General features: G+C 41.9%; 3 protein-coding genes across 4 annotated transcripts; 1 reads left to right on the plus strand and 2 right to left on the minus strand.

The window, feature by feature from the left end:
* Window positions 1-6,396: 6,396 nt before the first annotated feature.
* Window positions 6,397-8,366, minus strand: LOC108918330 (40S ribosomal protein S26-like). Its single transcript, XM_018725459.2, has 4 exons — window positions 8,308-8,366; window positions 7,536-7,713; window positions 6,800-6,930; window positions 6,397-6,494 (listed from the first exon to the last, which is right to left on the minus strand). Exons 1-4 carry the CDS (start codon window positions 8,308-8,310, stop codon window positions 6,459-6,461), a joined length of 348 nt encoding a protein of 115 aa, XP_018580975.1. The 5' UTR covers window positions 8,311-8,366; the 3' UTR covers window positions 6,397-6,458.
* Window positions 8,367-8,998: 632 nt separating this feature from the next.
* Window positions 8,999-14,073, plus strand: drc2 (dynein regulatory complex subunit 2). Its single transcript, XM_018725543.2, has 9 exons — window positions 8,999-9,068; window positions 9,433-9,616; window positions 9,974-10,141; window positions 10,551-10,720; window positions 11,438-11,576; window positions 11,855-12,052; window positions 12,253-12,471; window positions 12,850-13,002; window positions 13,482-14,073. Exons 2-9 carry the CDS (start codon window positions 9,476-9,478, stop codon window positions 13,773-13,775), a joined length of 1,482 nt encoding a protein of 493 aa, XP_018581059.2. The 5' UTR covers window positions 8,999-9,068; window positions 9,433-9,475; the 3' UTR covers window positions 13,776-14,073.
* Window positions 14,074-14,153: 80 nt separating this feature from the next.
* Window positions 14,154-17,678, minus strand: fkbp11 (FKBP prolyl isomerase 11). Of its 2 annotated transcripts, none has more exons than XM_018725981.2 (6): window positions 17,495-17,678; window positions 17,111-17,173; window positions 15,370-15,457; window positions 15,230-15,263; window positions 14,893-14,963; window positions 14,154-14,368 (listed from the first exon to the last, which is right to left on the minus strand). In XM_018725981.2, exons 1-6 carry the CDS (start codon window positions 17,612-17,614, stop codon window positions 14,157-14,159), a joined length of 588 nt encoding a protein of 195 aa, XP_018581497.1. In that variant the 5' UTR covers window positions 17,615-17,678; the 3' UTR covers window positions 14,154-14,156. The 2 variants fall into 2 exon arrangements, with proteins under 2 accessions (XP_018581497.1, XP_018581498.1); XM_018725982.2 differs by lacking the exon at window positions 17,495-17,678 and adding an exon at window positions 17,284-17,486.
* Between the last annotated feature and the right edge of the window lie 1,941 nt (window positions 17,679-19,619).

Genomic DNA, 19,619 nt, shown 5'->3' on the forward strand with positions numbered 1-19,619 from the left:
CGCTAGAGACGCAGCCGGGGAGGAACTCGACTTTCAAAAAAAAAAAAAAAAAAGAACAGCGAAACATGTAGAGCGGAGGGAGGATGTTAAACAAAAAAAAAAATTGACAGATTAACATTTAAATGTCATGTCACTTTGGCTTATGAATGTCATCCCTTAGTCTCACCTTTACTCTGCCGTATGTGGCTTGGATAAATCCCCTCCGTCTGTGTCGCAGGGAGAAGGTTAGGTGGGGTTAGGGTTTTTTCCCCTCTTTGTTCACTTTAACACACAATTCACAAAGTATATAGAGATAGAGATCTTGTTTAGAGTAAAAGTTAAAAATAAATCAGCTGGAAAGTATTGCTCATGTAAAATTTCTCAGAGAAATGACTTGTCTTGTTTTACGCTATTAGACTTGTAATACAAGTTAAAGGGTATTTATTAAAAGTGTCAATATTTTCACCCGGTGAAATTTAGTTTTGTAAAATGTTTAGCTCGTTCTAAAAGAAACTTGAAGAAACGGTTAGTGAGCTTTTCTAGATCTCAACAGCGATGAGAGGAATGGATGCAAAAACAGGCTGAAGATGAAGCAGAATGCAGCCGGTTATAGGTGGAGGAGAAACGCACATGTTGCCTTAATAAAACTTTATTCAAGTTGTGTTCTGTAGAAAGACCCAAAATAGTCGCTTCACGCCACGTGAAAGTGAACTGCAAATATTTCATCTTTGCGTGTATTGAAAATTAATGTCCCTTCGGCCATTTTCCGAAGGGATCTGGATCATTCGCTTAAAAACACCCAGCAAATTAAGAATAACCAAAACGTGTATTTCTTTTCTGACATTTAAAATTGGTCTTTACAGTGCTTTCGGAACAGCGGAGGTTCTCTCCTATTTTCAGATGCTGAAGTACACCAAAAAAAATAAATTAAATCTTTTATACTTATATATAGATTATTTAGATGGAAATGAAAGTAGTTCATTTTATTCTTTTTAAAGCTGCTTTTGAAAGACGAAAGAATAATAATGACAAATTTCTCTCGTAGATGTAAAAAGAAAAAAAAAAATCCTGCTCGATATTCCCAGTTATTTTCGACGTTTGGGCCGTACGCAATCCCTGGGGGTCCCTAGGTGGTTCACCCGGTAGCAGAGAAATGATAACTCAGAGGTGGAATAGAGGGGTGTCTTCTGAAGACTTTAGTGAAGCGCTGGTGCAGATCAGACGGACGAGCCCATCTCAAGCGGCGTATTTTGAGGGAATTGGGGGGTTACCTCTGTGGATTATTGCACTTTCCAATTTTGTGTTTGTGTGGATGTGTTTTTATGTGACGGAGTTTTGCAGTGGGGGTGTAAGATAACAGAACTACTGTGGGTTTGTGGGCATCCTGCTGTGGGAAGCGCGGGGCTCCGTGGACCTTTCTGGAAATGAAACGCGTGTGCTACACTTGTGTTTCGTGTAGTATTGCAAAGGCAAAATATTGACAAGTCATGACGCAGCCTTGATTCGCTCGTGAGAAAACGTGTTTTTTTTTTTTTTGTTTGTTTTTTTTGTTAAAAATCCTTAAGTGTCGGTTGATGTCCCGCATCATGTAACGAAGAGGCACACTGCCATTGCGTTGAAGCTCTTTTGCGTCATTCTTTGTTTTTCTGTTGCTCTATCGCTCCCCATACTTTGAGGAATAAAACCAAGCAAAGATCTCATATAGTTTCTAACCCAATCCGTCCCTTTTTGAGAGAGCTGTGCTGGTTTCAATGCAAAGGAGTTTCCTCCAAAGTGAGCAGGATCCAAACAGACGCGTGTTGCAACGCAACGGGCCGCGTCCGTAGAAGAAACGTGATGCGCGGCTCGTTTTGAAGTCGTCTTGTCAACAGCAGGACAAAGACAAGGAAATGTCAGAAAATTTGAGAAACATTTTTGAAAACATATCAAAGACTATGCTTTGCATTGATATGAACCAGCTGCTACACCGTCACGCTGAAGAGTGTGTGCGGATGAGGGTGTGTTTTTATTTGTGCGTTTGCCTTTGTCGACGTGGTCAGCTGCTTGCCAAACCTGCTCTTTGGGATATTGGTGTCCTTCACAGTATGTGAGACCCTCTTCGTCACTGAGCAAATTATTCTTATGATTTTTTTTTTTTTGTTATGATAATCATCCTATGGAGATTAATTATATCCAGTATCCCTCAGATAAGGTTGCATAATCTTAAAATAAATGAGACAAATAAATCAGCAACAGACAAACTGAAAAAAAAAACAAAGCCCTTCTGTTGGAAGCTATAAGAATTTATTGATAAATGATAAGTTATATATGACTTTGTGAGCAAAGGCGCAAGATGTGGGTCTATTTTTATGTTTTCAATTTGCAAGGTTTTTAAAATAGGGTACATGCAGGGGATGAGGTAAATAGTCAGGATGTATCCTGAGCAGCAAATGATTTCAGTGTAACCCATTTCTGTATGAATTGTTGCAAAGACTTTCCTCCTTGAAGGACATGTGTCCTAGAGGTCGAGCGTTGTCGTTCAGCACCTAAAAGAGACGTAAGTACAAAAGTGAGATTCCTAATGGAACGAGTGGAGAGGTGTTAATTTTCATGTTTTTTTTTTTTTGAAAAACTCTTTACCTCAAATAAGAAATGCCTCATATGTATGGAAAATGTGTTCCTTTGGGTTTTTGGGAGATATCAGCTGTGCTCTTGCTTTCTGCAGATGGCGACGTTCTGCCGTGGTCAGACTTCTTGTAACTCCATTTTATAGTTGTATTTCACGTGTTTTCAGATTTTAAAACATTTGGTAACACGGCAGAAACTGATTATTTTTTTGTGTTATTTTATCCGTAGGATAGCCATGGTACATCTTTTGGGCTTATTGTTACTGGGCTAAATATCATCCCATTTCCCAAAGAGAATTCTTGGTGAATTCAGTTATGTGATAAGAAGCAGCAGCAGCATCAAACTACTTACAATTACAATACCTGTCCTAAAATAAATGTATTTTCAGTTGAAGGTCCAACTACTGTGCAAAATCATCGTGGAAATGAAGTGAAAACTGTGTAGTGAAGACTGGCGAGGTGGAGAGAAATTTGTAGGAATTGTGCAAGTCAGCGATTTCACCTAAAACACAGAAAGGGCTCATTCAAAAACTTTTCTTCAAATTTACAGCGTCATGCATAGGTACTGGACATTGGCGTACAGCGTTTCTGTTTTAATACAACGGTGCTATTGTGCCTTGGCCTTAGATGGGTTTTTAATACCCGATTGTGTTATTACCGTATTGATTAAAGATAGCTGAAATGAAAAAAGCAGTCCCCAAATCATGGATTGGCAACTCGCGAGAAATGCTGCTTGTACCTCCTATGTGGAAACTTGGTGTCGCTTAACAGCTGGCTGGATAGCGTGGTAATACTTCGCAAAATACTGGCTCCCGCTTCCTGTAAAGAACGTGCGGATAACGAGGTGCATCATGACTGTTCATGTGGATAATGTGATCGTAGTCCAGGTACATCATGTGTGCTTTACAGCCCTCGCTCTGCTGCTCCAGACCTTTACTGTTACACAGAGCTAGGTGAACGTGCATGATTTTCCCCCTGTTGTTCCAGTGGCGTTTCCGATCGTGTTTCGTCCTCGCGATTCTCGCTGGTGTCCAGACATGTGCCTGTAGATATGCTCAGTTCCGATACCGTCAAACAATGGACGGACTGTCCCCGGCTAAACCAAATGGCACACGGTAACTGCACAGAACTGCCAAAGATTGAGGGCGTCCTTGTAGTGGGATGACTTGGGTATAGTGTCTGATTTAGCCTAAATGTGTCCCAGTCTCCGAAATGCAGAATCTCAAACCCAACATTAGTTACCCAAGTGGCTAATCTTGCTTCTACCTCAGTGGAAACCTGTCTTTCACATAGCAGGCTAAACACATAATGTGATAAGGCTTGTATCATTTTTTTTTGTCCAGATTTTACCTGAGAAGACATCTACTTAGGGGAGGAAAAGGATCTGGGGCTATTTTAAAGGTCCTTCCATTAGTTTGCAATATGCCTGCCACGTGTTTGGAACATATGTATGCATAATTGTACTTGTAGGCCGGGCACATTTAACCTGCCAAAAAACAGCTTTTTGTTTCTGCAAAGATTATTACATTATGCAGATCACACACAATATGTTGAATATTATACTTCGGCAGGCTATGTGCCGCTGCAGCAAATTAAACTGTGTAAGTGGACCACTGATAAAAAGAAAGTGTTATTTCCACACCCCTTCCCCCCTTAAAAAAAAAAAAAAAAAAAAAAAAACAAAACCTTTGTTACAGAAAACATGGGTAACTGGACTGTTCTTCAGCAAGCTCAGATCCAATTTAAAAAGGGCTACTATTTTTTCCATAGGAAACCCTTTAGTTTGATGTAGATGTTTCTGTTTCGAAAATGACAAAATTCAGCGTAAAAGTAGAAACTGACAAAAGTAGAACCGTAAATGCACGTTCACAAAAATGTGACAGAGAAGTTTCCCTGAGATGCATGTCAGTATGAGAGGTTTCTCATTTGTGGATGTGTGGTGTAAGGAGCGGAGATTTTTGAGTGAAGTACGACTATTTAGAGAAGTATACATGTGCATCCAATTGCATTGTATTGAGCTGCAAACATTTATGATTCCAGGGCTGAAATTCCAGTCTCTCTTATTTCTCTGTAACAGTATGATTTATTGAGTGATGTTAGGGCTAACCCACTTTGAAATGACAATTATTTTAAAAAAAGAGTTAAATCTGTAAAAATCAAGTCTCTCATTTGTACAAGCTGTTTTAGGAAGTTTTTATGAGACGGTTGAATATATTGCACTGACTACCACAGCTGGGGGCTTCGCTTTTGGCTGTGCGATTAGTGGCGTTTTATGCAAGCAGATCCATAGTGCAGGAGGCTTTCTCTACTGTGTAGCGAGCCGAGCTCTGGACCGTACACAATCCAGTCGCGGACAGAAGAGCGCAAGCGCCGATGTGCTCTGCTGGGGTTCTGTCTTGATGAGTGTTCTTTGAAATTTCCCTGTCGGTTTCCCCCAAAAATGTGGCGGACTGGCTACAGCTCTAAATGTTATGAGAACACAATGTGATGCTCATTGTACTGAACACTGGATAGCGAATAACCAAGCATGTGGTAATGGGATTGGTTGCACAATAGACATTTTTTAATTTTTCATTTGCAGTGTAGCTTTTGAAACTGAAGTCAGAATCAGACTTTATATTGCCCTTTTGAGACCACCTTGTACAGAAGATATTATTTTGTTACTGATGTACACAATTCCAAAGTGCAATATATCCTATACCCTATTTACATTTTTGTGGTTTGTTTTCCTCCACATTTCTCTCTCGTTCAGTATTGCTAAGTAAATTTGTGTTATGCTATTAAAATTAATTGAAAGTTTCTTACCCCCACCTTCCTTCTGTGAATGGTATGGATCGCTTTAAAGAAAAAAAAAAAAACTACTGCAAAGCCTTTGTATATGTACAATACTGTAATTAGATATATTTGTGTAATGGAGAAACTACTGTAAGTTTTGTACTGTATTGGCAGAAGGTCTATTCCAAATAAATACAATGAACTTTACTATTTTGGTGCCTTTTCAATAAGTTGTTAAATGATGCATATGCCAAAGTGCTGGGGGGGAACTTCACAAAACAGCAGCTGCAAGCTAACAGCAGTCAACTGTGTTCAGAGACAAAGTTGTGATTGTTGTTTTTAAGCAAATCACCTGCACCAGAAAGTAAAAACAGGGAAGAAGTGTAACAACATTTAGTCAGACTAAAACTACTTAAAATACCAATGTTCTTAATCACACATGCACATTTCATGAGAACAGCACTGCTGAAATGTAAGTTTGAATGGGATAAACCTTTTTCCAGATAGAAATTTTTTGGTGTTAATTTTACAAATTATAATTTTATATTGTTAGCTAACACTTTTCTGCAATGCAGAAGAATGATACATTTGTATATTAAGCTACTTATATCTGACCCATTTACGCAGGCAGGTACTTTTAACAGGTATTGTCCAAATAGACATATTTGAAATCAAATGTTACAAATGGATGAGTTTCAAACCAGAATTTAGATGACATTTTCCCCCCAAAGTGACTTATAGTATTGCTGTAGTAATCTGCTTTTTAGATGTATACAGCAGGCCCATTTTTAGAGGAATTCATGACAAGTGCATTGAGCTAAAGCGTTACAGCAGCAGCAGGAATACAAAGAACTTTCCAATTGCATGGTAACAACTGTAACCTTTACAGGAACCTGCTGCTGCTCTATTGTACAGGAAAACCCCACTGTAAGCACTTCCTTTACCACAGGCACTCTTCCAAGTTTTAAGATGCAAGTGTAAAGCCTTGAAAATATCAGTTATGAAATAGATAGGCTAGTAAATCATACAAAACACATTAATATCAATCATTTATTTTTCAAATTTCATGAAAAATGTACAGAATCTTCCATGTTAGGATCACATGGGTTTGGGAGGAGGTCTTGGGGCACCACCCTGTAAAAAAAAAAAAAAAAAAAAAAAGGTCAGAAGGAAAAACTAACTCAAATAATGTTTTAAGTCACTATGATCACTGACACAATTTTCAGCAAAAATTACAATCTTTATAAATACATCTGACAGTAAAGTTTGATCCCTCCCCAAACAAGCTGGCCTATGCCCATACTGTGACATGCTTATAAAAAACTGAATATAAACCAATTTATTCTCCATCTTGTACTCAGGTAACGTTAACCTACAGCAACAATCTTAAGTACCCCACTATGTTCACCAACAATTATGTAGGGAGATAGCAAACTCACACTAGGTCTGAAGCGAGGTGGTGGTGTGCGGTCCTTCCGTGCCTCACGGGAACGGTTCCTTACCACCTTGCTGTGGATGGCACAGCTTACACAGTAATGGAGCTTCACATAGAGCTTGGGCAACACATATGCTGCATACAAACAAATAGGAAAGAAACATAAACCAACATGTATAACCAGAGCTAACACATTTTGCAAAGTCAATGCCAGCTTCTCACACGGGAACAACCAAAGAGTCCTTCCTAAGAGTAATCTAATCTTTCGGGTACCAGCTCAGTCAATCATAGGACCACCTTAACATTCAAGCATTATCATGGCCAACAATTTCCTCGGACCTTCATCTTGCCACTGGTTAGAGTAGCAAGTACTGGTCTATGCTGGAAACATAACCATTGTAAATCCCTAAAACTTTACTGCATTATTCAAAGCTGGATTGTGTTCGTTGCACAGCATGTAGGAAGGACATCAAGCCTGGTGGTCTGTTTGTCCAAGCTAAGACACAGTGACTCACTAGGAGGTGCAGGACATGGTCTGGTTTATATGATAGGAAAAGTCATTGGGGTTCAGTTGGGCCACATCACTAAGTGGCACTGGACAACAGCATGACAGGTTCAGGCTCACGTCACGTGTGTCTGCATGCAGATCTCTCGTCTTGTTGATGTAATGCACTCACTGTATTTTTTTCTCCGAGATGTACATCGCCTAATAAATCAAATGCATGTAGGTAGAGACTCACAGTCGAACACGCTGGCTTCAGAGATGTCCCTAACGGCCGCCGCCTCCACGATGTTCCTGATGACGAACTTCTTGATGGCCTTATCCTTGGGGACACAGCGGGCACAGTTGGTGCAGCGGATGGGCTGCACGTGCCCGCGGCCCTTCTTCGCGCGCCCGTTGTTCCTTCTTTTCTTCGTCTAGTGAGAGAAGCCACGGAACACGTACACAGTGTAACTAACTGCAGCGAGGTAGCTGGCTTTAACAAAATAAAAGACTAAATAAAAAAAAAAAAAAAAAAAAAACTAACAACATAAACTGAGGACATGAATGAATTCAACATGTCATTTTATTTTGTGAAGACGTACCGGTACCGCCCGGCATTACACGACAGTAGCAAGCAGCAGCAAAATCAGGTAAAAAGGAAAAAAAAAAAAAAAAAAAAAAAAAAAAAAAAAACTGATTCACAGATTACGAAGCATAAACCACTTATTTATCAATTCAAAACAATGAGACTTTACATTTAGAGAAATAAAAGATGAGTAACTAATTGGGACACACGATTAGGCCTAAAAGCGGATCTCCACGCGCTCTCTCGTCTCATCCCGTTCGTTCTCCTTTGTTTATGGTAGATACAATCACATGTTGCCGTTTTATATTCCAGCCACATTTTCACAACTATTCGATTTTTGCCCCTCTTTCGTTTGTCAGAGGGCAGAAAACTATATAGTTGTGTTCGATGAAATCCATAAAAAGTCTCATTCTACTCCTTCACGGGTCTCTCTCACACTCACCATCTTGAACGGGAGGTTAGAAAGAGGACCGGTAGCCGCAGTACCGCCGTTTTTATACTGCTATTCTTCCGCCGAAAAAAATTGTCTTAAATTACACAAATAGTTGTGAATATACATTTCATGGCATTTTATTGTGAACATACGCTATTTTATATATTTGGTAGTGACATCTTTAATCGCTGTGTTACTGTAAATCTAGGGATAGGAACTATTTTGTTGCGGAGGGATTACTTCTCCCCAAGGGTATCCCATAGTGCTTCACTGGTGATGTTGAACCATAGAAACACTTGAGACGAAGGGCGGGTTATGATGCGGCGACGCGGTTTAAAGTTTTTAAATATACAAAGCAAAGCACTGTACACTCAGAAAAAAAACAAGCATGCCAAACTTTGAACAACACAGACCCCAATCTACATTCTCATTTTGTGTTCTGTTATCGGAATTTCGTGTGCTACAAAACTAAGGCTTACGCTCAGAAAATGAAGTCTCGCGGCGCGCGTATGACTCGAGGAGACGAATGAATTAAAAAGTGAAACCGACCCCGGGAAAGCTAACGTTTAACGTTAACGAATGAATTAAAAAGTGAAACCGACTCTCAGAAAAGCTAACGTTTAGCACTGGGTCCGCCTGGTGTCGCCGACTGCCGCAGAGGCTCCTGAGTAACTCAACGGCGGTTGCTAGGAGACGAGATGTAAACTCAGCCGAAGAGACCCGATGGTGTCGGACTGTGTTAGATGATGTGAAGCCCTTTCTTGCGCTTGGTAAGAAAGTTTCAGCATCGACCTGATTCTTTCAGATAGCATGTTAAGAACATGAGAGGGAAGCTAACTTTTACCTTACTCTAACTGTAGTTGTGTGATCATGTGCACATGTTTGGAACAGCCTGCCAGGACTTCTATTCTGTTTCACAAGAGAAATTGTGAAAAAATCGTGATTTGTGCTCACAAATCAGTGATTTGGGAAAGGTTACCGACACAGCATTCAGATATCGCGTGTTTCAAAATACAGGCGAAGTGATGTATTGTCGTTATTGTACGTTGGTTGGTTTGTGGATGGATTAATGAATATTTTAGAAATTAAATCATTTATGTGGAAGTAAAACCTTAATGAATTTATGACCTTCAGATACAGTAACGGGAGAGAGAAGGGAGCATCTACTCTCGACGACATGCCCAAGGGAAAGAAGGGGCCCGGCGGGAAGCTGGCAGGGATGACTGAGGAGGAGAGGCTGCTCTTCATGCAGCAAAGGGCCTTGGCAGAGGGTGATGCAGCAAAACAGAAGGAAGACATGCTCACCCAGTTTCTCAAGGTATTCCATTCTGTCTCAGATTTGAGAGTTCAGTCTGAGAAACAGTCAAATGATTTGTGTGAGCAGAACAATATTGCTGGCAAACATGTTATGTATGGAATATAGGTTGGTACATAAGTGTAAATACATTAACACTTTTGGATTTTCACAGCAGGCTTATAATAAAGAACTTCTTATTTGAAGCTTGCTCCGCCTAATGTTAGAAATTTTTTCAGATGTGCATTTTGCGGTTACAGTATACCCTGCGTACAGTCAGCTGCATTTCTGCTTGCGGAAAGTATGCTGTTTTTTTTAGCAGGGTTTTCCTTCTGCAACACTTTAAATCGAAGATAAATCTCCCTCTTATATGTCCATCAGGACAAGTTGCAGAAGGAGGAGCGGAACAGCAGGGTAAACCTACACAAGCTCACACAGCAATGGCGGATGGTGCTGCGCAAGGCTCGGACCGACGAGCTGCGCCGCGATGTGGACGTGCTCAGCCAGACCTTCGAGAGAGTGCTGGATCGCAAGGACAGTGTCATCAAGGTCAGGGAGTGAATGACGCAGACCCACCTAAACATGTCGACCTAAAAGGTCTTTAGCCCTCAGTGTGTGCATGTTTGACTGATTGTGTGTGTGAGAGGTTGCTTTAGAGTGGTCTTGTATCTCATCTAGGGTCCACCCTGCCTTTTGTCCTTGGATCTCAGGATTGGCTCTTGACCATCATAGCCCTGTATCCGATGGCCTGAAATAGATGGATACATAAAAGTGTAACTAATGCGATGTAAACGTAAATGAAAGAAATACACCAAATTTATAAAACACATTGTCTGTTCTTGCAATTATTATGAAAGTTTTTTGCCTTAAAAATGTAAGAAAACAAGTAGTTGTTCATATGAATCTCAGAATAACTATCCAGTCAGGGATTTCTTCTGCCTCTCCACATGTGTGGCAGTGTCTGGTAGGTGACCTGGAAGAGGCGGAACAGCAGTCGTTGCAGGCGCTGCGGTCTAACCTGCAGTGCATGGACCAACTCCTGGAGGTGCACAGGGCCAGGCTGGATTCGCTTGAGCAGCAGTGGAACACGGAGCTTGAGGGACTCAGCGAGGAGTTTAACAGCGAGAGGTCAGCTTGTTTTTCGAACGTCACCCCTGCATACCAGTTAACAGAATACAACTGGCCATTTTACAGGTGAAATTCAGATTAAATACATTACTAAAAGGTATGACAGAGGGGCCTCTTTGTGGAACTTGAATGGCCAGCATTCTTGTTACAACTGCCATTTATTTTGTAGTTTTTATTACTTTTATGAACAGTACTGGGTCACAGCAACATAGAGACAGAAACAGTACTCTGAGAAATTGCAAATAAGTCCACACATTTAAAACAAGGACAGAAGGTCAAAAGGTTGCAATATTTCACAGGTGTGGTCACGTATCACTGTCTGCTGAGTTCCAAAATGAGTGTAGGTTTGAATTCAGCTGAGTCTGTATGGAGTTTGCATGTTCTCCCCATGTCTTCATGAGTTTCCTGCCAGTCCAAAGACGTGTCACAGGTGAATTGGTGACTCTGAATTGCCCAGAGTGTGACAGTGCGAGTGAATGTTTGCACGTGCGGCTAGTCTGTGATGGACTGGTGTCCCATACCACTCCCAGCCTAGCTCTCAGTGATTCCAGAATGGGCTCCATACTGCTGCAACCCTGACAAGCACAAGCTGTTAACACAGAAGACTGCGTGAGTGGCATTTTGCGCAAACTGTTAAAAGGAACTGTGCCTTATTCTTCATGATTAATTGTTCACTAGGATGACTTAATTCACTTTTGCACTTTTTCTTCTTTGCAGGGAGTTGATCATGTCTCAGCATCAGGAAGATTGTGCATATCTGGAGGATGTCAGCTTTGCCGTGGAGCAGTACTACAATGAAGTGGACAATGAGGCCAAACAGGACTTTCAAAACACCCGTGATGACATCAAGAACAGGGTACAACTGACTTGCGGGACTGGGTAGAAGCAAAGTGAAACCAAAAACCTAGCATGCTGAACTGAATCAGCAAATGGCCACAATTACCATATTCCTCTTCTAAAGACAACTGCCAAACATGGCTCTCCATTTTTTTAAACTGAAATCGCTCTACATACTATCTGCTCTGTCCAGTCCACTGGCTGGGTACGAATGATATGTTCTGCTAGTAAGCACAAGCGTCGAGTCACGTAAGTGAGTGCAGTACTTAAAATCTTCCGTGGCTGGTTTTGCCACAGAACATAGAGGAGAAACATGCACTGAGGATCCAGCTGGAGGGTGCTGTCGAGGAGCTGTGGCGGCAGTTCCAGCAGACGTTGCAGGCCTACAACGAGGCCACGGCGGACAGACAAATTGCCTTTGAGACGCTGCGGGCCCGAGACCAGAGCAGTGCCCAGGAGATAGACACCCAGATGAAGAAACTCCAGAAGATGCAGGTAATGGTGGTGCTCTTGGGAGCATTGTTGCCCCTTTTATTTAACATGTCACTTTGACATTATTACTGCATCTACATTTCATTCACCTCGACTGTTATTCAGTAGATACTCCTTAACACTTAACTAGCTCGGCCTTTGAGCGATACAATTTGTAGGGTTTTCAAGAAAATATTTGTTTGTGTGCCCGTAACCCTCCTCAGGACTTGGTCTTGGCTTTGCGAGAAAAGCTGAACTCCAGTCAAAGAGAGAGTGAGCTGGCAGCGCAGGAGCTACGGGCAGCCAGGGAAGAGGTTACCCTTCAAGTACAGCAGCTGAAAGACCAGCTGAGCCGCATTCGTGTTGGAGAGAGGAGCCAGCTGGCTAACCTCACCACGCACAGCAGTGCTGCAGCTAAGAAGCTACAGGGTGTCATACAGAAGGTATGGACAGGAAGGATGGTGCGCAGTGCTCGGTCAGCCAAAGAGAAACAGTCAGCAATTACTGAGGAGATAGCAACCCACTCAAAAACACAAGGTGTGCTGTTTGGTTGGAAAGTGATATTTCTAATAATTATAATAATGGTTCCTATAAATAATGATAATATATAATAATATAATACAGTATGATGCAATATATTATGTTATTGTACATAAGATGATGTAATAATTATACCAGAGTAGTATCTTTTCATTAGCAGATGTGGCTCGGATTTTATCATAGTCTGGCCCAAACAGGTGTTGAGGAGGAGGGGCTCACATATTTTAGACATAACTATGTTTTTAATGAACTCTTCTTAATATGAACTCTTACTCCCTCAGGGGGAGAAACTGCTGCGGATGTCAGAGATGTGCCGTAAACTTGAGACAGAGCAGGAGAGGGTGCTGCCGTTCTACACCTCCTCCCTGAGTGCAGAGGAGCAGAGTCTGGATAGAGCAAATACCATGGAAGCTCCATGCGAGGAGTTGGCCCAGGTAGCGTGCTCCCGTCCGCATGCTGCAATACACTTATTAATAGAAACTCCATTGCTTTTGTGGCAAAGCAAAGGTGACTTTTTTATTCAGTTCAGTTGAAACCATCATCATGAAATGTGTAATAAATATTTAAAGAGGCACAGGGGCTTTCTTCCTCACCAAAAATGATTTCTTAAAAGGGAGACCTCACTATCCTCACAGTACAAGCACCCTTGCATTATTTGAATTTGACATTTATGTCCAAACCTGACATCATGTTTTGGATGAAATGATGAGCACATTAATTTAATATTTGTATTTATAAAGAATGTTTCCAAATACAAATTTCAAAAGAAAAACTATTGGGGACAAAAATGTGGTGTATTTTAAAGGTCATTTTAAATTATACTGATAATGGCACATCTCTCCTTTTGTCTAAATTTCCTTTACTGGCTGTCCTTTTTTTTTGTGCCTTCACCTCTCCCGTCTCCCTGGTGCAGGCCATGCTGGACTACACGGGCCTGGAGCGCTTTTGGCAGCGGTACAACAAGGCCTTGCTAGAGAGGGTGTGTTTAGAGCGGGAGCAGGAAGCACTCCGCCAGGAAAACAAGCAGCTGAGGCTTCTCCTGCGCCAGTACCTGGACGGTATCACCGTCAGTGACGGGATCCTGCATACCCGCAACCCCCTGTTAATGGTTTCCCGGCCTGCCCTCACCTCGCCAACCAATACAGAGGCCCACAGGAAGTGGCCCACTGTCATTGAGGCAGCCCATGTGGTTCAGTATACGCTGTAGGCTGTGAAGAAGCATGAGGAGCTGACCTTCCTGCACAGCAGTCATTCGCAGCACTTTGCAGATGGACCATATAATCACATTTACCTTTCATCAGACCGTGGATACAGCAGTGCTGTATGGAACAAGGAACACAAATAATCTATTGTTTATGCTACACTGCACAGCACTGGTCCTATAACAATACAAGCCCACCCTTCTGCCCTTAAGACACATGAACTAGAGACTTACTGTGCAATACAATTATTTGACAGCTGTGTTCTTTCAGATAATTATACATATTTTATGTCCACGCAGTCAACCAGCCTGAGGTCATAAGTAAAAAGGTACAAGGTGCCGACTTTCGCAATGACGGACACAAGCTCCGATTGTCATTAAAAAGTTTTATTTCTTTTTCTGCTTACTTTTCCTGTCTTTGACTTTCTTGCTGGATTGCTGGCCATTGGCCTTTTTATAGAGGTAGAGCCCCACGAGGCCAAGCAGCGTGGGAACCAACGCGAGGCACAACATGGGAAATACGTCGTTTACCAGATGCTGCCAAGGGGTCTGTTGGGTCAGGGACACCACCTCCACCTCAAACTCCAGTGCTGAATCACCTGGTGGCAATGCAGAGCCATTCATACAGGAAGTTCAGGTAGTGGCTGCATAACATTTAGACATGTGGGTCATGTGGCAACAGCCAAGAATAAAATTAATTCACATCTCTGGGAGAAAAGTACTTAAATGTTCTTTTTTTCTGTATTAATTCTCCCATTTGAGCTAGCTTATAGCATAAACTTGCATCCATATTTTTTGACCGATAACGCTTCATTTAACTTTTTCTACAATGTGCTAGACTTACTACCTGTGGTGTCAGATCGTTTGCCACTTTATAATACAATCTTAAACACTGCTTAAAAGTCTAAAATTTCCACAAATACCAAATATTATGGTATAATAATTGTACAAGTATTGTTTCATTTTAAAATATATTTCAGAATAAATTATTAGCTTTCTGATTACATATATTTAAAAATTAAATATGTAATGAGTTAGAACTCTGCACCAAAATCCAGTATACCAAAGCAAGTCCTTATTCCATGATCAGTTATGTTTTATAGTGCCCACAAATTTATTTTACCTGGGATAGTTGGTGGATAGCCACGCTTTCCATAGCCAAGGTGAGCTGGTATGGTAGCCTTGATTTTTTGTCTATAAGACAAAAAATTAAAGTGAAATATAAAAACTAAATATGCTGATACTTATAAAAGTTTCAGTAATTAGTTCTGAAAATGACACTGACGGCTGTATACATACAGATTATTTTGTATATGAAACAGAAGCTGTAGATAAGTTATAACAATATGAAAAGGAAAAAGTGTCAGTTTGCACTACTTTTTACTGAATTGGACTGGCAGCAGTAATTAAGTGAAGACATATCTATAGTCTTTTGCCATCTGATCTCCTTCAGCACTTACCCCACACACACGCCAAGCAAACTCTGTTCGAGTCCTGTGACACAGAAAATTAAAATTATTTCATTAAAAACATGGCTCAAACTCTTAACATTACAGACCGCTCTATTGAGAAGATGGTCAACGTGTATGGGAACACATACCTGGAATGACAGTTCTTTTTCCTAACTCTACAACCAGGGGGTCACGAGACAGAGAGGAGTCAATCACTTTGCCATCCAGTAGTCTCCCCTGAGAATGAGGAACAGGTACAGATGTGACAGGCTGAGCGAACGTTCCACCTCGTTACTAGTTTGTGAAAGCCCAAATGGAAAATGAATATATCTGCAGTGTGTAGACGTGACAAGTAAAATGTATGTTGAGGATCCTATACATCTCAATATCTTAATGTTTTATATATATTGAGAGAGTACGTAACAAAAATAATAGGGTTTTATAGGAGAATACGGCAGCTAGCAGGTAGCCTGATTGTTAGCGCTGCTGCTTTCCACTTGAAGGACTCAGGTTTAAATCCCACCTTCTGCAACAGAACCTTTGAGGTAGGTACCTATGCTGAATTTCATCATTATATTTATATTAATTCATTTAGCTGCTACTTTTCTCCAAAGTGTCTTACAGTGTTATTTACCCATTTATACAGCTGGGTAATTTTTACTGGAGTAATTTAGGGTACGTACCTTACTGGAGGTAGAAACTGAACTCATGACATGTGGGCCTAAAGGCAGCAGCTCTAACCACTATAGTACCAGCTGCCGGAAGAAAAGCTACACTGCTGTTTAAATGGGTAAAAAAAAATGTGAGTAGGAGAAAACAGTGTAAACTACATCTCAAGAAATGATTCTAGACAAGGAGACAGTAGGCTTACAACAATTGAACACTTGTGATATTTCAGCTTGACTCAGTGTCTCCTATACATGATTCGGTCACACACTGAAACCGCTTGTCCCAAGCAGGGTCACAGGGAGGCGGAGCCTAACGCAGCAACGCAGGGCACAAGGTTGGAGGGGGAGGGGACACACCCAGGACGGGACGCCAGTCCATCGCAAGGCACCCCAAGCGGGACTCGAACCCCAGACCCACTGGAGAGCAGGACCCGGTCAAACCCGCTGCACCACCGCATCCCCCTGTCGTTCAGTGAGTAAGTTGTAAAACCCGCTGCTATGTGTCGCTGCTGCGGTATCGCGTGTATAAATAACACGATTAGAAAACGTAGCAAGCGGCGCGTCGGAGGCCGGAGGTCCGCTGGACAGCGAAGGTCCCGCGTGGGAGAGCTGAGCTCTGCGTGTCCGCTAGGTGTCACTGTGGAGCACCGAGCGCCTCCGCTGCTGACGTGTTGATCCGCCTCTCGGGCAACTGCCCAAGTGACTCGTAGTAGCCTGTGTGTAGCCTGTGTGTAGCCTGTGTGTGTTTGCGATCCACGTATCCGTCTGACTCACTGCTTAAAATAGATACGTTTGAAAGTACCGAATTAAACAATCAGCGGACATATAAAATGTCGACCACCCGAAACAATATTATTTACTAAATTAATTACAATAATGATTCATAATAATTTAATGTCAGAGTGGAGAACTTAAAGTTCTAAGTCATAATTTTTATTATTTTCCCAGACTGTGTACGAAACTGAACACGTTGAAATAAAAAAAAAAAAACTTCTTAAAAATTTGAAATGTTATGAAAAGAATTACTGTCAGTCATTTGTGTCCTTTTACGTCGTGCAATAGAAACGTGTTGGCACGAGCAGGGTGTGTACTTTTCTCCCCAGTCAGTGTGAATGAATGGGGCACCGCGCGAAACATTAATACACACAGAAAACACGGCACTCAAACATGCATGGAATTTTACATAGAGATGGATTAAAGCACAGCTTTTGCGTTTTCTTACAGTATAATGGATCTCCAACGTGTCTCCCATCTCGGACGTTTTGGTGCAGGTTTCGGGCTTCACCTTCAAAACACGAGAGCATTAATTAATTTATAATAAAAAACATTACTACTGCTGTAATGGAGATGTTCGGGGGAAACAATAACAGTAAATCGTTTTTCCTCCTCGCTGACCGCTGGTCGAAGTGTGTGCGCAGAAACACAGTCATGCTGGAATAACGTGCGCGCTCGCGCAGGCTCGCGCCGTGTGACTGAGCCGCGCTGCACGCACTGGGACTGGCTACGTGTCCATGCCGCGCGCCCGCACTCGCGCTCCCGTAGTAGCCGTGGAAAAGCCGGACTACTGTCGAGCGCTAATGTGAGGAAGCACAGAGAGAGAACCCACCAGTGTCTCCACGACGAGCTCCTCCACGACACTCTCTTCCCCCTCCGTGTCATCCGCGGCGACCGGCGTCGCCAGCGCGGCGACCAGGAGGACCGACACGACGCAAGTCCAAACTTTCATTTTTTCTTTGCACAAAACTAACAGACAGAGTAATTAAACTAGACTACTACTACTACTACTACTACTACTACTACTACTACTAGCTAGCTCGCAAATCTCTTTTTTTGGAATTGTTGGAGAGAGAGAAAAAAAGACAATACGACCAGAAAGTGAATGGTGAACGGTCGGCCAGGTGTTCAAGTGCCCGCGGACACCGACGAGGGTTTACGCTGATGTGTTATTGCAGCGCGCTGATAACGGGGCAGCCGCGTCGCCGCGCGCCGTCCCAACACCTGGATCTCCAAGTCCCGCCTCGACATTCCGCCAGTATCCCACAAGCCCCTCCCGCCCGGTCCAGCACAGGCTGCACTTCCTCGGTGCCCGCTAGAGGGCGCATTGAGCGGCGCGCAGTGCTGCACCAGTACTACGTATCCGTCTTTATACAGTATTTACACATTTGTCATATGTAACAGTAACATTATTATTATTATTATTATTATTGGTGGTAGTATTATTCTTCTTCTTCTTATTATTATTATTCAGTATGAGTAAATAACTTAAGTGCGATAAATCAGTGTAGTGGTTAGAGCTGCTGCCGCCGAACCCAAAAGTTGCAGGTTCAAGTCTTACCTCTGGGTGTAGTAGCCTTGAGCAATGTACTTACCCTAAATTCCTCTAGTAAAACTATCTACCTGTCTAAATCATGAGTAAATAATTATGAAATAGCCTAGCATTGTAATTCTATAAAAGCCCATTGACTCTAATAAACAAGAAGCAGCCCAGTCTCCCTCTTCTGTCTTATCCTGGTGAGGGCTGCGGTGCTCGCAATCTGAGCAGCTCAGCTCTAAACCCTCCTTTCTTTTCTCAGCCAGTCTCCACCACCTATGAAATGTTCATTACAATTTTATAAGCTTTATGATAAGATAAATACTTTAGTGACGCATGTGTTTATCAAATGACTTAAACAAAGCAAAGTCTTCCCGACTTTATCAAGGTACTGCATTCTTGAAAAGCCCTTCAGAAGTGAATTATCATAACTCCAAGGTGTAATTAGTTTTGTCAAAATTTTTATTTCCTGAGCCCCAAAACTTACAGTCCTTTATGCTAAAATGGCACCAAATTCCTAAAAATGGACAATATTACTTGAGTGATTTACATTGGTTATCATAACCCAGCAGAGCAAGGCAATTTTCCTTCATTATTTACTTTATAATACAGTATGGCTGTCCATCTGCGCTTAACAAACGGTCAGAAAGAAAACATACGTTCATAGATATAAATGATAATCAGTGTTTATGCATTCCCAGGATGTATTTTTGGGCTGTAGAATTTGGGGTGGGTTCAAACCCCAGATTAGATTGTTTAGTGTTTCTGCCACAGAGCTTTTTAGTGATCTTATAAGCAGTGCTCATTGCTCCTCGCCCAGCTGCATGTTCAGCTTCTTTTGCCAATTCCTCCACAAACAATCTCTTATCCCTTTTGGCACTCTTCTTCACCTCTCTCTCTTTGTTCTTGTACGCTTGCCGTATCTGTTGCTGTAATCCGTGTGACTTTGTGTTCTTGTTCGTCAGTTGTTTTCTCTCTTCAGTCATCTGCCGTGTCCCCGGTGTTAACCATTCTTTGTGTGTAATGTTCTTTATAGACTCCCATCTGCCGTTAATATCAGGCTCTGCAGTCATATTGCCTAGTAGCTCCAAGCGGTTTTTCAGCTCTACTATAAACTCTTTGTTGGTCTTTGGACATTTCAGCTTGGCAATGTAAAGATGTTTCCTACGCTGACTTTCCCCTTCAGCTTTGCGTAGCTTCAGCATAATAGTTGCTTTCACTAGATGGTGGTGGCGGTAAACATCTGCCCCACGACAAACTCCAACGTTTTGTAAAGACCCGCACCATTTACCATTGATCACTATATGATCAGTCTGATTGGTTGTGCGGCCATCAGGTGAAAACCAAGCGAGCTTGTGGATGTCTTTGTGTGGAAAGATGGTACCATCAATTATGCAGTTGTTCACCAGGCAGAAATATA

The sequence above is a fragment of the Scleropages formosus genome, chromosome 22, assembly GCF_900964775.1.
Source record: "Scleropages formosus chromosome 22, fSclFor1.1, whole genome shotgun sequence".
Taxonomy (NCBI): domain Eukaryota; kingdom Metazoa; phylum Chordata; class Actinopteri; order Osteoglossiformes; family Osteoglossidae; genus Scleropages; species Scleropages formosus.

Excerpts from the sequence above, each read along its gene's own strand:
- LOC108918330 (XM_018725459.2), bottom strand. Across the intron at positions 6,931-7,535 it reads TGAAGCCAGCGTGTTCGACT|CATATGTGTTGCCCAAGCTC; the intron begins GTGAGTCTCTAC and ends GTTTGTATGCAG. Across the intron at positions 6,495-6,799 it reads CACCTCGCTTCAGACCTAGT|GGTGGTGCCCCAAGACCTCC; the intron begins GTGAGTTTGCTA and ends TTTTTTTTACAG.
- drc2 (XM_018725543.2), top strand. The coding sequence starts at position 9,476 with ATGCCCAAGGGAAAGAAGGGGCCCGGCGGGAAGCTGGCAGGGATGACT. Across the intron at positions 12,053-12,252 it reads AGAAACTCCAGAAGATGCAG|GACTTGGTCTTGGCTTTGCG; the intron begins GTAATGGTGGTG and ends AACCCTCCTCAG. Across the intron at positions 12,472-12,849 it reads TACAGGGTGTCATACAGAAG|GGGGAGAAACTGCTGCGGAT; the intron begins GTATGGACAGGA and ends TTACTCCCTCAG.
- fkbp11 (XM_018725981.2), bottom strand. The coding sequence starts at position 17,614 with ATGAAAGTTTGGACTTGCGTCGTGTCGGTCCTCCTGGTCGCCGCGCTG. Across the intron at positions 15,458-17,110 it reads CGTTGGAGATCCATTATACT|GGGAGACTACTGGATGGCAA; the intron begins GTAAGAAAACGC and ends CCTCATTCTCAG. Across the intron at positions 15,264-15,369 it reads AAAAAGAACTGTCATTCCAG|GACTCGAACAGAGTTTGCTT; the intron begins GTATGTGTTCCC and ends TCTGTGTCACAG.